Source organism: Scatophagus argus, chromosome 11 (genome assembly GCF_020382885.2).
Source record: "Scatophagus argus isolate fScaArg1 chromosome 11, fScaArg1.pri, whole genome shotgun sequence".
Classification (NCBI taxonomy): Eukaryota; Metazoa; Chordata; class Actinopteri; family Scatophagidae; genus Scatophagus; species Scatophagus argus.
In genome coordinates, this window is record NC_058503.1 from 20,040,253 (window position 1) to 20,054,853 (window position 14,601).

The window sequence follows — 14,601 nt, forward strand, 5'->3', positions numbered from 1 at the left end:
ATTAGGGAGATGAGTTTCCACTGAGCATGCAAATCCACAGAATTTCCTCTTTTTTTTCTTTATCCCAGTTCTTCTTACAACTGCTGAATTAAGAACGATTCCCTTTGATACTATTGGAAAATGTGTGTTATGTGCATTGGCTGTGCCTCTGCACATGTATGGTGAATGCTTTGGGCACCTCAGGGCTCTGTGCTAAACCTCTTGTCATTACATGTGTTTCTGAATTAGCTCCCCAAAGAAAGTGAGTCATGGCCCCAGTCTGTGACTCTCATGTAGCATTATAGTCAAAGGGTTCTGGAAATACCCTCAGAACAGCAGTGAGGTTAGTCAAACAGTCTTCATTGTTTTTCAGAAATAGATGAGTATTTATCTCTAAGAGAAACAGATGGTTACCAGCGTGACCCGGATGTCATGCTAATACATAGGCGGCACAAACTGATATTCCATCCTCCTTTAGATTTGTGGGGGGAAAAATCTATCAAAACATCCTTAGAATGGTTTCCAAGCCGCATGGTAATGTAGTCTACTTCTTTGTTCATGCAAACTTTTTTTTTTTCTGAAATATGGCTTAAATGTACAACTGCCATCTCACGTCATTACACACAACCCTGCAAAGGTCAGTGGGAGGTGCGTGGCCCACATTCAGTAATTAGAAAATAAATCTATGACCCGTTAATTCTACATTTGGTGAATTTTAAGTCCACCATTTGAGTCATTTCATTGTAAATGTCAGCTTGGTAATGATGGCACCAGATTGATTGATTGAACCCTGTAGTCTGTGATCATTTTATACGTTGTTAAACCAGTACACTAACATAACACTGCTGGCGGAGGTTCAGCAGAGTTTTGGTTTTGGTTTCTCTGTCTGTGTTAACATAAGGCAGTGTCTACGTGTCTCTTTTAACATTCATTTTCATTTATTCATTTTGTTGATTAACATGATTTATTCACAACAAAATAAAACATAGCTTGCAAATTTGTATCACCGACTCTGCTTTCAAACACAGTATTTTGGAAGTAAAATGATGGGGTACCTGAACACTGTTGAAGGTTAATCATTTCTGCGTGAAGCCGTCATGAGGCTGCTTTGCACTTGTCTGCAAAACCAAAGAGTTTTCATTTTCTAATAACCCAATTGAGAGCACTTAATGGTTGGTCGGCCGAGTAAAGCCTCTGGAGATGACTGCCTTTCATTGGCACGGTCACACAAGAACGGCCACAGTCCCAGGACCTTTTGATGTTTAAACACGGGATTAAGCGGCTGAGGAAACGGCCTGCTTGGAATTACCCAATGATCTTTCTAATGTCTGAGGCTTAATTCAGTGAATCAAATGGTCTGCGTAGGTGCAAACGCACAGAAATGAACGCCTCATCAATAAATCGCATGCTGTAGCCAAAAGTGTCAAAACCAGACGGACTCTTTTGTGTTTTTTGTTCATGTCTCTTCTCTGTCCTGAAAGCTGAACAGATTGAACAGCCTCGGCGGTCTAGTGCAAGCACTTCTGTGAACACGGCATAAATGTTTGCAAAGCCTTCTCGCATGAAAGTCCAGTCCCTGGTCTTATGGACTGTCTAGTTATAGAGACGCCTGGATTTCCCCTCCATCTGTTTGTAAGCAAGAGAATTTTCTGATTTTTTTCCTGTGCTTCTCCTGACTCATGCACTTTAAGTTTTACTGGTTTTGCTGTGAGTCAGTGAGCGGAAATAAACAGTCTGCAACTCAGAGACTGAGATATCATCTGTAATGAATCCAAAATGCTTTGTTTTGATTGTTCTGCAGGATCTGTGACACATGCACGGACTTTTAACTTTCATCATGAGCTTTACAGATAAACTTGTTTTACTCTGAACGGTGGTTAGCAGCAAGACTTTGACAGCATGTGTGTGTTTATGTTATACATAAGCCAATTTCACAAATTAGACAAATGAGCCTTGACTCTTGTGATGTGCACAAGATATAAATAGTGTCAGATCTGTATAAGGAGTGAAAAAAGAAACACTGTGTAGATTCATGTCTCGCCTCATCACCGTCTCAATCCTTCCCTGGCAAACAGATGATGGTTTACTTGTATGGAAGTACATTTTTACTATGCGGGTGAGAAACATTAACTAGTTCACCATTAAAACCATCCAAAACCTTTCAGTGTGCGTGACAGGAAATTATCAAATAACTTACAGCTCCATTATCCATTTCAAGAAGATCCATTGCAAAAGTCAAAAAAAATCCCACATAAAAGAGAACCTGACCACAATAATTAGGTCCTTTCGGTAATCTCGAAAATGGTTCCTGTGAATGATGCTTCGAACAAAGCCAATGACCAAAACCCCCGGTATTTCTCCTACTCATACAAAAGTTTAGGCCTTTAGCCATATCTTCAAATCTCAGTTTACCTTTAAAGAACCTGGCACTTTCACCAGGCCTTTGCACTGTGCTTTTGACCTCTGCTACAATCCTGATTAAAAGCAGCAGCTGAGGATGAAAGGCAGGCATAGCATTCTGCATCTAAGGTGCTTAGCCATTTGAGACTAGCAAATGAGACTAGCGAAAACTTTTTGAAAAAGTTTTTGAGTTCTTAGGCTTTTCATGATTCCTTTCACCAAAGGCTACATATGCTAAATTTTGAATTTATAAATTGAAAATGTAGCATATGTAGCCTTGTTTTTCGGTTTGTGGTTGTGTTTAGGAGTTTCTCCCTCGCACACCATGTCCCTGAGAAATTCTCATAACCCACATTCATCTTGCATGTTCTAATGTGGGAATGAACGATCATAACAACAACAAACACTCAGGATATGTGCGGGAACAAATGCTCAGGGGACAAATCCAGTGTATATATTGGTACAGACATGTCACAGAGTAACAGACAGAGCATTTTTGAGAGAAAACAGAAAGGTCAAAGGATTATTTAAAGGATGTCAGTTCTGTTTTCCATTTCTCCGTAGTCACTTGCAGATGCCTCTCAGAGAGAAGTATCTGGATAATTTGTTCTCTTTCTCCCATCCGGTTATGGATCCTAATCCCCAAAGTCAACACTCCTAATGCCGGACTTCCGATCTCCACGCTTTTTCATCTTTGTGGGAAGTGAAGAGAACGACAGCATTGTCATCACCAACGGGCCAACCCTTCCTTAAACGCAACAGTGTAGCTGATCAGGTAGCAGCCATCGGGGTTTGATTGGTGATGAGCTGGTATTGCAGTACCTAAAGTTTTTTAGCATTTGATCCTCAGCCCGTGGCTTAAAAGAAATGGCAGCAAAATTTCCACTGTTCTGTTCTGCTGCCTTTTTTCTTTAGCTGATTTTCTTAAACGTCGCTTTGGTTGGATTCTGACATTTTTTTTATGATGTGTCAAAATATGGCTCAGCATTCGACCCCAAATTGGACCCTTTGGCCTCTTTCATGTGTGTCAGATGTCTGAAGAAGGAAAAGTTCAGACTTGCCATCCACTGTCCTGGTCGGCAGTCACAGGGAAACAGCTGGTATTTGCAATTCCTCTACTAACCTCTCCACCTCCAGACTCACCTCAACTGCTGTTTACCAATGGAAAAATGAGATTTGAGCCGTTTTTCCTCTTTCATTTCTTCAACAGGCTGTCACTTCACTGGTGCTCGGAAACAGAAATGTTAACAGGCAGCATTTCAACATAGGTGGCATTTAAGTAGCATCAGCCAATTTGTGTGACCTGTACTCAACTGTGATTAGCCAGAGGGTTGTAGATTGTCAGAGACAGCTGTTCAATACACATAAAAGTCACAAATATAAATGAAACTAAACTACAGCCAAGTGTGAGTCAAAAACCCTTGCAGAGGCAGTGAGGAGCTCCAAATGGAGGTTAATTGGTCTTTGTGCAAGAGAAACAACACTGTAACTTAGTTATTCCCCCAATCCAGATTTCCCCAGCTGGTTTTGGGACTAAAACTCATACCCCTGCAGCCAGAGAGCCCAATTCTCTGACCTGTAGCCACCTGGTGACTCCTGATGACCCTCCTCTGTGTCACAAAGAAACATAAAATCTACCAAATACCAAATCAAATGTCTTTTCTCCAGCCTCTTAATGTTTATAGTTAAACTGCCATGGTTTTTATCTTTTATACAGTACTTCACAAAGAGATGTTCTGTGGTAAAAGTATGGCTGACCTGACTGGGACATTTTCAACTCTGTGACCCTCTAACCCTGCCCATACTAGACAAGCAGAGTGTCTGGATTCCAACTGTGGGAGAGTCCCGCTCCATTCTTTTCAGGTCTAGAAAGCAGGTAAATGATTTGTCACAGTGGGATGACCCTTGGCTTCAAGTTCACCCACAGACTCACAGAGCTGCCCTTTGAATAGAAGATTCAACTCCTACATGCACAGGCCAAAAAAAAAAACAAAAAAAAAACAAGGTGAATCTAAAAAAAGTGCAAGACTGCTGATGTGCTGGTTTATTTTTGATTTTCATGTACTGGATTTACTCCATTACATGGTGGAAACTTTATAAAACAGTCCAAATATTATTGGCACTGTTCTCAACAATCAACTCTTAATTCGTTTTTTACTTAATACAGTGACGAACTGACTGAACTGTGACTCAGATTATTGAAACTAATCACGATTCACATGGTTCTACACACAGAAACCTTTTCAGTGCAGGTGACTTTTTCTGTAACTAAATATTTAGGCTGTTTCCTGTGAAGACCTGGGTGGACTTTGTTGTCCCGTTTGTCCGCCCGCCTGCTTCTCATCTGATACCTGTGTCTGCTGTGCATGTGTGTGCATGCAGATGACAGTCCTGTGACCTAAGTGCTTTGGACTGTAATGAGGTCAGTGTCCTGTTGTGTCCCAGTGCAAACCTTGCAGTGATTTGGTCGCCCTCTGCTGGTGAAAACAGTGAACAGCACAGGTGAAGCAGCAGAAATCCATGTGCTTTTGCTAAATCCATTGAGATTCTGCAAATATTCTGTGTATTTTTTGTTTTGAGTTACCTCAGGTTTACTTTTGCAGTGGTGCTAAATACGTAATCTATCCTTTCTGCGAGTCACCTCATGCACTATTTAATGTCAAACAGCTGACACCTTGAAGGACGTAGTTGTGGAGTCCTATCATTCAGGAAACACAATGACTGTGATTACATGTTTGCGGCTTTTCTTTGCACTGAGCACATCAGCAGTGCAGGTGTGTTGAGAGTTTTGCTGGAGGTTTGGCCACATTGGCCACATTGGTGCAGCTGATGAAACAATTTGTAATGAGATCTTTATCTTAGTGAACATCACGTTAAACCCGTCAGTCCCTCTAACCGTCCAGCTGCACAAAACAACGCTCAGGAGAACAACTGTATGCACACACTTTTCAGGGCTTTTTAAAAAAATATTAAACATTTGCCCGATGCTGTCTGCTGTTGACAGGCCTAATGTACACTGTGTTTGGTTTTCCACAGGTGTGTCTTTGTTAAGGGGGCACCGCCTGTCTAGTAACGTTTGCTTTTTGTTATTTGATGCAGTTTGCAGCAGCAACGATGTGGAGGGAAGCAGTTACTTTTACAGATCACTGTCGACATCCCATGATACAATACGGCCGTCTATACTAAGAGCATTTATGTGGGGTCACTCCATGGGATGAAAACCGGTTATGATTACTCTGTTAATAATAGGGATTTCACTGCATCTAGTTGTGGCTGATCTTGTGGACAGTAGAGGGAGCTATTTCCCCACAGCTTCGGCTCTCTGCTCTGGGATGTAAAGTAATATTCCAGGCAGAACTAGAACACAGTAAGACTTTTCTAAGCTGCTGCTTGTTATTTGTGATGCAGCTATAGTCCTCTTAGTATGTGTTGGTATGTGGTAAAGACTGTTTATCCAGCAGCAGAACAGAGGAAATATTCCTTCTCTCCATACTAAAAAACAAACAAAAAAAAAACACCTTCCAACATATCCAACAAGACGCCGATGATACCATGATTGTACGAGAACAAGCAGAAAACATCTGTAGACCAGCAAAGCGATGCTTAACTGTCACAGTTTAAAAAGTGCTCTTTATGAGCCCACACACGATTATGTGGTAAACATCTATTAGACTAAATGCGCTCTGCAGTTCCAGCTTGTCTCGCCACATACTGCAGTCAGTGAGGTTTTGTATCAGCCAGAGGAATCAATACTGTGTCTGTCATTACTTGAGACAACACCTTCCAGGCATCGTGGGCCAATTACAGTTTAGACATTTCCGGATGCTCTGACTTGACGGTGCACTAATTAGTGGGGTCATCACAGGTACGGGAACTCTGCGAGTAGTCCTGTTGGAGCATCTGCGAGGCCTTTGGTTTTCAGTGATTTCCTTCTTCTTAAGGCCACATCATGTTCCATCCTATAACAGCTACTAAAATATAAGATGTAGTGAGGTTTGTCCTGTAAGTGGCAATAAAGCTGAGTTTGAAGTTTGTTTACTTAAACCTTATGTAAAGAATTCGACACTCTGTTCTGCTGGTGCATGGGCAGCAGTTCCCAAAATGTGCATGTTTCATGGGAACCAATGAACCACCAGGGAATTTCACAGTGTTTCAAACCAAGTAGAGCGTTTAGTTGTCATATTCTCAGGGAGCAATTAATGTACGGAACAACAGACTAGCTTTGATCTGCTTGAGAGATGATAGTGTTTACAAAGAAAATTACATTTTGACAAGGACGCTTCCCTTCCATTCCATATGCAGTACAGCCTCTTCCTCTTTCCTATACTGTAACGGTTGTGTAGGCACCACAGGCTACGTATTCTCCAGTTGTTATGGAATGTGTCTTATTCAAAGTGACAGCCAAGCTGTTTCTGCTTGCCTGAGCAGGACTGTGAGGAACCCTGCAGGGCTCTGACTGACTGTCTCTTTCTACAGGATACTGGATTATTCAGCTGAAAGATGGAGACTAGCAGTCAGAGGTTTTAAGGCAGAAAGATGAGTACAGATCTGGAGATTTGTGTACAAATGGTAGTTCAGATTGTGAATTGAAAGGGACAGGACTAAAGTCATTCAGCAAAAAATACTGCGGATAAACAAGTGCATATACTCATTATATTGTTATTTTACTGTTTACCTGCATATGTTAAGATGGAATATGAACTTCTAAAATCCTGCAACAAAAGAGCTGCTGTGCAGTCCTTTGGCTTTTGTTACTGACTCCATGATTCACGTTTCTCCTTTTCATGCCTTCCCTGATGCAGCCCTTTGTGTTGTTTGCCTTGGTGTGGTTTTCACTCAGCACTATGACACTCCATACTTTTTAGTTATATGAAGCTCTTCCACAGACAATGAATTTAAGAGATTTTGGATTTACAGCAGTCATCATGTCAGAATGAGAGGCATTTACACTGCAGGCAAAGCTCCTCACTCACAACCTGCTCCTGCAGGCCACTCCAGGACTGCGATAAGTCTCTATCTGTGGGAAACAGGACCCCTTTCCCCCCTAATCTGATAGCTGTGACCCTCTGACCTCCATTCTGTTAGCCTGCCCCCCACCCCTCATTCTCAGGCTGTCTCACACAGTCTGTGACACACATTCACTGGTCGGAGATCTTAGAGATGTGGGAGAGGATGTCGTTTGAATTAGGGTCTTCGTTCAGACGTGGAATTTGTCCTGCGTAGCGTTTTCAGTGTGGAAGCGGTCTGCATGTCGGAGCACAACTGCTGCTTGCCAAGCTGAATTATGTTTAATCTTCTAACATGCAAACACACTGCTGATATGATTTCTGATTGTCACAAATGTAGTTTACTCTCCTCTCTCAGAGCTCAATCTGTGTTAGTCTGTTTTGCTATCTGTTGCCATCATGCTAGCAAAGGCAACTTTTGCTCAAAAGAAAATGAAGTGTATATTCTTGGATGTATTACAGTAACTGCAACTACAATTCTAGAAAAACTTATACCAGTATCAGAAATTCCTCCAGTTTAGCCTAAAATGCTGATTGGGTATTTTGGGATAAGAGAGGATAAGAGTGATAAGTGAATGAGATAAGGAGATAAGTGAATGCACTGTGATTTCAAGATTCACAGCTGGCTTTAAACTCCATTCAGTGATTTGCTCTGTTGCAGCCTGTTGCTCAGGGACGCAGGGTCAGAGGAAGGAAGTTTGCTTTTTGCTCACAGGAAATGCAGCCCATAGAGAAAGTGAATGAACCCGTTGCTGGAGGTGATCAGATGATGCTCTCACAGCCATTTGCTCATGTGTTTTTATTTCTGCATTTTATTTCTGGATTCAGACTGAGATATGTTTACACTGCTGCTCAGCTGTGACACGCTGTACGACTGCAGCTCAGGCAGGGAGATCGTTTGTGTGTGTGTGTTTCAGCCATATGTTCACTGGGGTTTATGTCTGTTTGTGTCTTACTGTTTACACTGCTGCTCAGCTGTGACATACTGTGCAACTGCAGCCAACAAAGTTTGTTTGTGTGTATGTGCGTCGGCACATGCATTTCAGCCATATGTTGGCTCGTCTGTGAGTGTCTGTGCATTTCCTAATTTGTGTGTGTTATTTAAAACTTCCAGCTCTGAGTGCCTCGGAGCCTAATGGTTGTATAAGCATTGAGACGGTGACTACACTGTGACTCACAGCGAGAGGTGAACAGCCCCCACTTGCTGAAATAACATCAGTGAAGGTGCAGGGAGGGCTGCCAAAAGGCCCTCTAGCTGCTCGACGACCTACAGAAAACACACCCTCACGTTTTTATATTGTGTTGTTGTGTGCGTCCAGTTTCATGCCTCTCTGTTTGGACAGCAGTTACACTTCGGGTCAAAGGGACTCGTGTCTGGTGTTGCCTTGCAGGAGAGCTCTTACTATCTGCAGATCCTCAGAACAATAAGGATCCTGATATATCAAATATTTAGAGAATTAAGCCATTCAAAAACTTCAAATGTAAAGAGAAGGTTTACTTTAAATGCATACTTTCACTCTTTCCGGTGCCACTTGTGTAAGGTATTGTGTTGCATGTGAATGGCTTCATATTCTTAAATTATGAGTCACAACAGCAATATTTAGCTTGGATGAAATTGGCACGCTGCAATGTGAAATTCAATATCAGTCAGTGTGGCATAAAATACTGCCGTGCAGTGACAGATAATTGGACACCTTTGGCCCCTTGTGGATTATTTTCAGCGGTTTTGTTGGTGTTGTAATTAGTCGATCATTCATCCGCCCATTGATGGTCTTGGCCCTTGGACTCATTTCTGGTCTTAGGTTTCACTCTTTTGTCTGCGTATTGTGGGGACAGACACCGGGAGCAGCCTGGAATTTAACTCCATCCTCGGATTTCACGGGTTGCAGACATTACAGAAGTGTTTAAGTGATACCACTTTGTAATATCCGCACAGTCGTGTAATAACGCCTTTTCTTTCTTCTTAAAGGAACACTTCATCCAAAAATGAAAATTTAGCCATTGTTTACTTACCCTCCCCATGCTGATGAAAAGTTTCTTAGTCCACAAAACATGGGATGTTTCTTTTTTCTTTTTTAAAAAACAAGGCCACAGCTTCTTGTTGTGAAGCTCCAGACGTGTTTTGTAGACTAAGAAACTCACTGGGGGTGAATGGATGATGAGTGAATTTTTGTTTTTGGCTGAACTCTTCCTTTAAAAGAGAAGAGAAATTTAGAGCAGGCAATTAGCTCAAAAACCAAAGAGTAAAAGTATGAAGTCAGTGTTTTTCTAGTCTGATCCCATATTATTTTCACATTCATGATGTGATAGATTTCTAATTAACTAACCTCTTGTTAGAATTTTAAGTGACGCATTTTAGTTATTCCTCTCTTCTTGTGTAGCATGTGATGCTTGTGTCTCTAGTTGCTGATTTAAAGGGTCCAGCAAAATCATTAAACTCATCTTTTGGTATTGAGCTATGGAGATAGTTTTGGTTTTATCATTGGTTTTATCTGCTGCCACCCGAATTCAAGTGAGTGAAATTTCATTAGTTATGCAAAAAGCACTGAAAATCTTCTCTTTTTGTGATTTGGATGAACTGACCCTTGAGATCACCAGAGCTCCCTGCTGAGATGATGGTCCTCTGTCAGCAGCTGACCAGCATGTGAACTGGGTTACATGGGAGTCTCCAGAACAGGAAGTTCTTCATTTGTCAAGTAAAACTATAACACAGTAACTTGCACTGTTGTCAGGGAAGATGGTGTTCAGTTACTAATCATGCCTTAGCTGTGCATGCATAAAGTGGATTTTTATCACTGTTTCACTGACAAGCATCCAGCTGCTGTTTTCTGCTGTCACTTTGTGAAAGAACACACATCATAAGGACATCTCACCTGACCTTGGTGAGTTTGGTTTCCCCAGAAAGAGAAAAAGTAGAGGGGATGCATTCCTTTGTTTAGTCTCCCCTCTGTCTAGTATACAGTGCAAACTTTTCACCTGTAATTACCTGTTCCAAAAACAAATGCCACTCTTGGAAACAGGAAATCTTCTTGCCGTGTTGTCATTATGACTCGCAGCCTCTACTCTACACGGGCAGTAATAGACATCAAAGGGATGAAACCGACTTTTGACAAGTTTGAGGTGGACTATACGTGCAGATCACCTGCGCTGAAGAAACTGTCACTCCAGAAGCACATTTTTACGACCTTCATTAAGTGCAATCTTGTCTTTTGCCTTGTCAGTTTTCCTAGTCAGAAGGTGACAGGGTGTATACATGGCCACCCACGTCTCTTGGCAAGTTTCCAATTTTTTAAGTGTTGCATGTAAAATTTCTGTAATATCTCATTTACTCTCATATTGAAAAAAAAGAAAAACACCTTTAGGTTAAATTATTGTCATCACTGTCATAATTGGAGTCTCCTAATGATACATTTTGTTTCAGGTGATTTCTTTTTTATGTCTATTCAGATGTGAGTCATTATGTTTTGGCATCTTTTAGTTAAAGGGACAGTTCACCCCAAAATGATTATCTGTAGTGCTATTCATCTATCTAGATTGGTTTCATGTGAGTTGCCGAGTTCCGACAGAGTTCCTCCATGAAACTGCTCACAACAAGGTCTACATCAGAAACCGGGTCATGGGACAACACATACCAAACAAACTAGATAGATAAATACCACCGCAGGTTAAAGGGATGAGTTTTTGTTTTTAATCATGGGGTGAATTGTCTCTTTTAAAGGAGCAGAAAGTTATGACGTAAAAGAGCGAATCACGCTAGTCGAAGTCATCAAGAGCTGGAAAGTGAAGAACACAAAAATCTTTTTGATCATTAAGATTTTCTTTGAAGTCTCTGCAGGTCTGTTCTGAAATCATAATGCAATGAACCAGGGAGTCCCAATGGAGGGTAGAGCTGATGTTTAAGGCTAAGACAGTTTATTACCTCAGGGTTTATTAACCACATCCTTACTATAAACACTGTGATCACAGACTCACTAAAGATTACTTTGATCATCGAATTTTTCTGTACTCAGAAAAGTTGGCATATCCTGAAACATTCTGTGGTGGTCGCTGTCTTGTCTTACATTGCCTGCAAGTCACCTCAGAGTGAAAAATTGCTTGGTTTCTGTAATCGTGTAATAATCAGCCTCTTAGAATTGAGGATAGAAAGCCTTACATCTTATGCTCCTGAAGGAGCATTCTTGATAAATAATTTTTTCTTTCTCTTTAGTTCCCTGAAGAAACAAATGACAATCACAAGCCATGTTTGCCCCAAAAGGAAGCTGCTTTTCATATGACTACACACAATATTTTTCTTTCATTGAAATTTTCAACAGGGCAAAAAATGAATTGGCCTTGTGATAGGTCACAGTCAACTAGTTAACATTTTACTAGTGAAGGCTGTATTGCTGTTTTGCAAGTTATCAATATTTTCAGTCTTTCTTCTTTATGTCTTTTGGGCTCACTACACCTCCTACATTGTCAGACCAAACAAACATAACCTTGCACACTGGGGTCAGGTGGATCATCTTTGACCCCGGGCCTTGACAGAGCTGTGGGGCAAAGTTTTCAAGCTTGTGTCAAGACATTAACGCCGCTCAACATACACACCTGAAACCTTTACAGAGATGATGGCATGCTGTGAACAAATGACCCGAGTTCCTTTCCATCAGCGACTGAGGTTACACGCACAAAATGCCTCCCTTTATTTTAAACTCTGGTTTAGAGAGGCATTTGCCCAAACCTCCTGTTCCTTTTATCACTAAGCTCCCATTAGCAGATGTCGAGGGTCTCTGTCAACTGATCACATAGGGAGAAACCAGTCTGGACAAGAAAGACAGGCCTGGATTACTGTGTAACCACAGAAGACTGAAAACAGGGGTCTTAACTGAATGGAACAATAAATGGCACCATGCAGAGCAGTGCAAGCGGGGATGTCAGGCTCAGGGTGCATCCAAGTTAGAGGAAGAAAATAAGATGACAAAGTAAGTAGGATTGGATTTCTTTAGGATGCATTTAGCTGTTGTTTAGATAGGTTTTACAATTTTCCTATAAAATAATTGCCACAATAAGATACTGTATCACATAGCTGCAGCTTTGCTCAGTAATTGCTTGCATTATTCAAACCTTCACCACAAAACACACCACAAGATCCAATCCTATTCGTTGAAAACTAAAATTAGCAGATCATGTGACAACTTTTGCTCCCACTATAGTTTCACAGACTTTGCAAGGTCTGTAGTTTTCTTATTATCATGTTTAAACAAAGGGAACTAGTCAAGGGGAACAAATTGCCTTTCTCTGTAAAACATTGAAAGCATCAGTATGGTACACTGAAAGGAAAGGCTGCCGTAATTCTAAGGTATCAGTCAGCGGGAGAGATCACTTTTCACTGCTGTGACAAAAGGAGAAGGAGGAGGAAGGAGGAGTTACCAGAGGAAATATTGCCAGGGCAGCCAATACAGAGCACACCTCCTCCTTCTCGTCCCCTTTACTCTTTTGAATGGGGCACTCCTCTTCACTTTTCCTCTCTATCTTGTGGAGTGTGTGTGGAGGAAGAGCTGGAAAGTGTGTGTATGTGTGTGTGTGTGTGTGTGGGGAGTGTAGTGACTGTGTGGACATGTCATCGTTCACTCTCAGAGTCTGATCAAGCAGGTGGACGTGGTTGAGACTTTACATTATGTCTAAGATGAGGACCCAGTTTGGAGTTTTGCTTTTATTAGTCTTGTGGCTGGACTACTCTGATGCTTGGTTCTGGTCCTGGACTGGTACTACAACTTTGGCCCCAACAGTGGACAATGAGGGATCTGGCAGTCCGACAGGTAGTGGAGAACCACCATCAGAGAGTATTGCAAGGATTGGAGCAGAGATAATTGACGAGGGACGTGGGATCCAAAAGGTTCTGCAGTTTTGGGATGAGACCACTAAGGCTCCTCGACTGACCACTCCAACTCAACCGGAGAAAGAACTTGCATCAGAAAAGAGAACAGAAGGGATTTCATCACACAAACCTAAACCTGGTAATGGCACATCTTCACTTAAGGGTATGGGTTCTGGAGGATCTGATCATTTCATGTTTACAGGAAATTCATCAGGACCTGGGCTTGGGTCTGAATTACCATCAGACACCGGTTCAGGTCTTTGGTCTGGATCTGGAACAGGACCTGGCTTTGAAACAAAGGGGTTTTCTGGGGAAAACCAACAAGAAGAAATCGTACTAGGTAGAAACTCTACAGACTCTGCCCTGGTAACTGAGGACAACCAACTAGTAGAAGTTACTCAGTTACGAGCTGGTGAAACAACAGCTAAGCAAGAATCTTTATCAAACCAAGTATTAGACAGGGGACAAAATTCGTTTGTTAGGCAGACACTTTCTACAACCCAAACACCTACTAATACCCCAGAAATGTTAATTACCCAAGTACAAATAGCTAGTGAGAAACCAGACATTGTGCCAAGTAAAGCATCAGCAATTAGCCAGAAAGTGATGACCAGCCAAACTGGTCATATCTTAGATGCTACTCAAACATCAGTAAGTGAGCGAGAGCCCATTCAAACAACCTTAATTAGTCAGACAGCTGTAAGTAAGTGGGCACTAGCTGAAAGCCACACTAAGGTAGTTAAATCAGCACTGGTTGGGGAATCTCCGCAGTGCTTGTTGCTAGATACTACTCTTCCATTCTGCTCCTCCATGGTTGGGAAACAGTTTCTTGTGCCCAATTATCTCAACCAGAGCACCGTGGAGGATATCCAGGTACTCCTTAATGATTGGGCATGGCTCTTGAGGTCACATTGCCACCATAGTTTGGAGTGGTTTTTCTGCCTTCTCTTGGTACCAAAGTGTGGGTCTCTGGTCCCGCTGCCGGTGTTGCCTTGTCGAAGTTTCTGCGAAGTCTTGCGGGACAGTTGCTGGACACTGCTGGATGAGGGACGCCTCCCTGTGGAGTGCCACACTCTACCAGACGAGGAAGATGATGGGTATCAGTGCTTGTCAGTTAGTAACCAGAAAGGTAATCACTGGTTCAAATGAATCCTAGTTTTGTGATTCATTTTGAACCGATTTTCAATATCCCTACTCCCCAGTTTTTCTGGTGTTGCCACCCACTGTCCACCTAAAAAATTGACATTTATGCCTGTAAGCACAGTCAAAGGCATTGACAATGTATTGGTTCCCTTGCACAGAAAATAATTTAGATGGAAATAAAGCATGCTTCAAGTGTATTAGTCCTGTTGTTTAAGA

General features: G+C 41.8%; 1 protein-coding gene across 5 annotated transcripts in view; it reads left to right on the top strand.

The window, feature by feature from the left end:
• The window catches only part of col18a1a (collagen type XVIII alpha 1 chain a), a 66,240-nt gene that overhangs the window by 18,256 nt on the left and 33,383 nt on the right, over positions 1-14,601 (top strand). For 3 of the 5 annotated variants that reach the window (XM_046403086.1, XM_046403088.1, XM_046403087.1), the window contains exon 1: positions 12,816-13,381. The exons of the other annotated variants lie outside the window; for them this stretch is intronic. In XM_046403086.1, coding sequence (XP_046259042.1) covers positions 13,042-13,381 — 340 coding nt within the window. In that variant the 5' untranslated portion in view covers positions 12,816-13,041. Of the gene's footprint in view, positions 1-12,815; positions 13,382-14,601 lie in introns of those variants that run through there. 5 annotated transcript variants of the gene reach the window in all.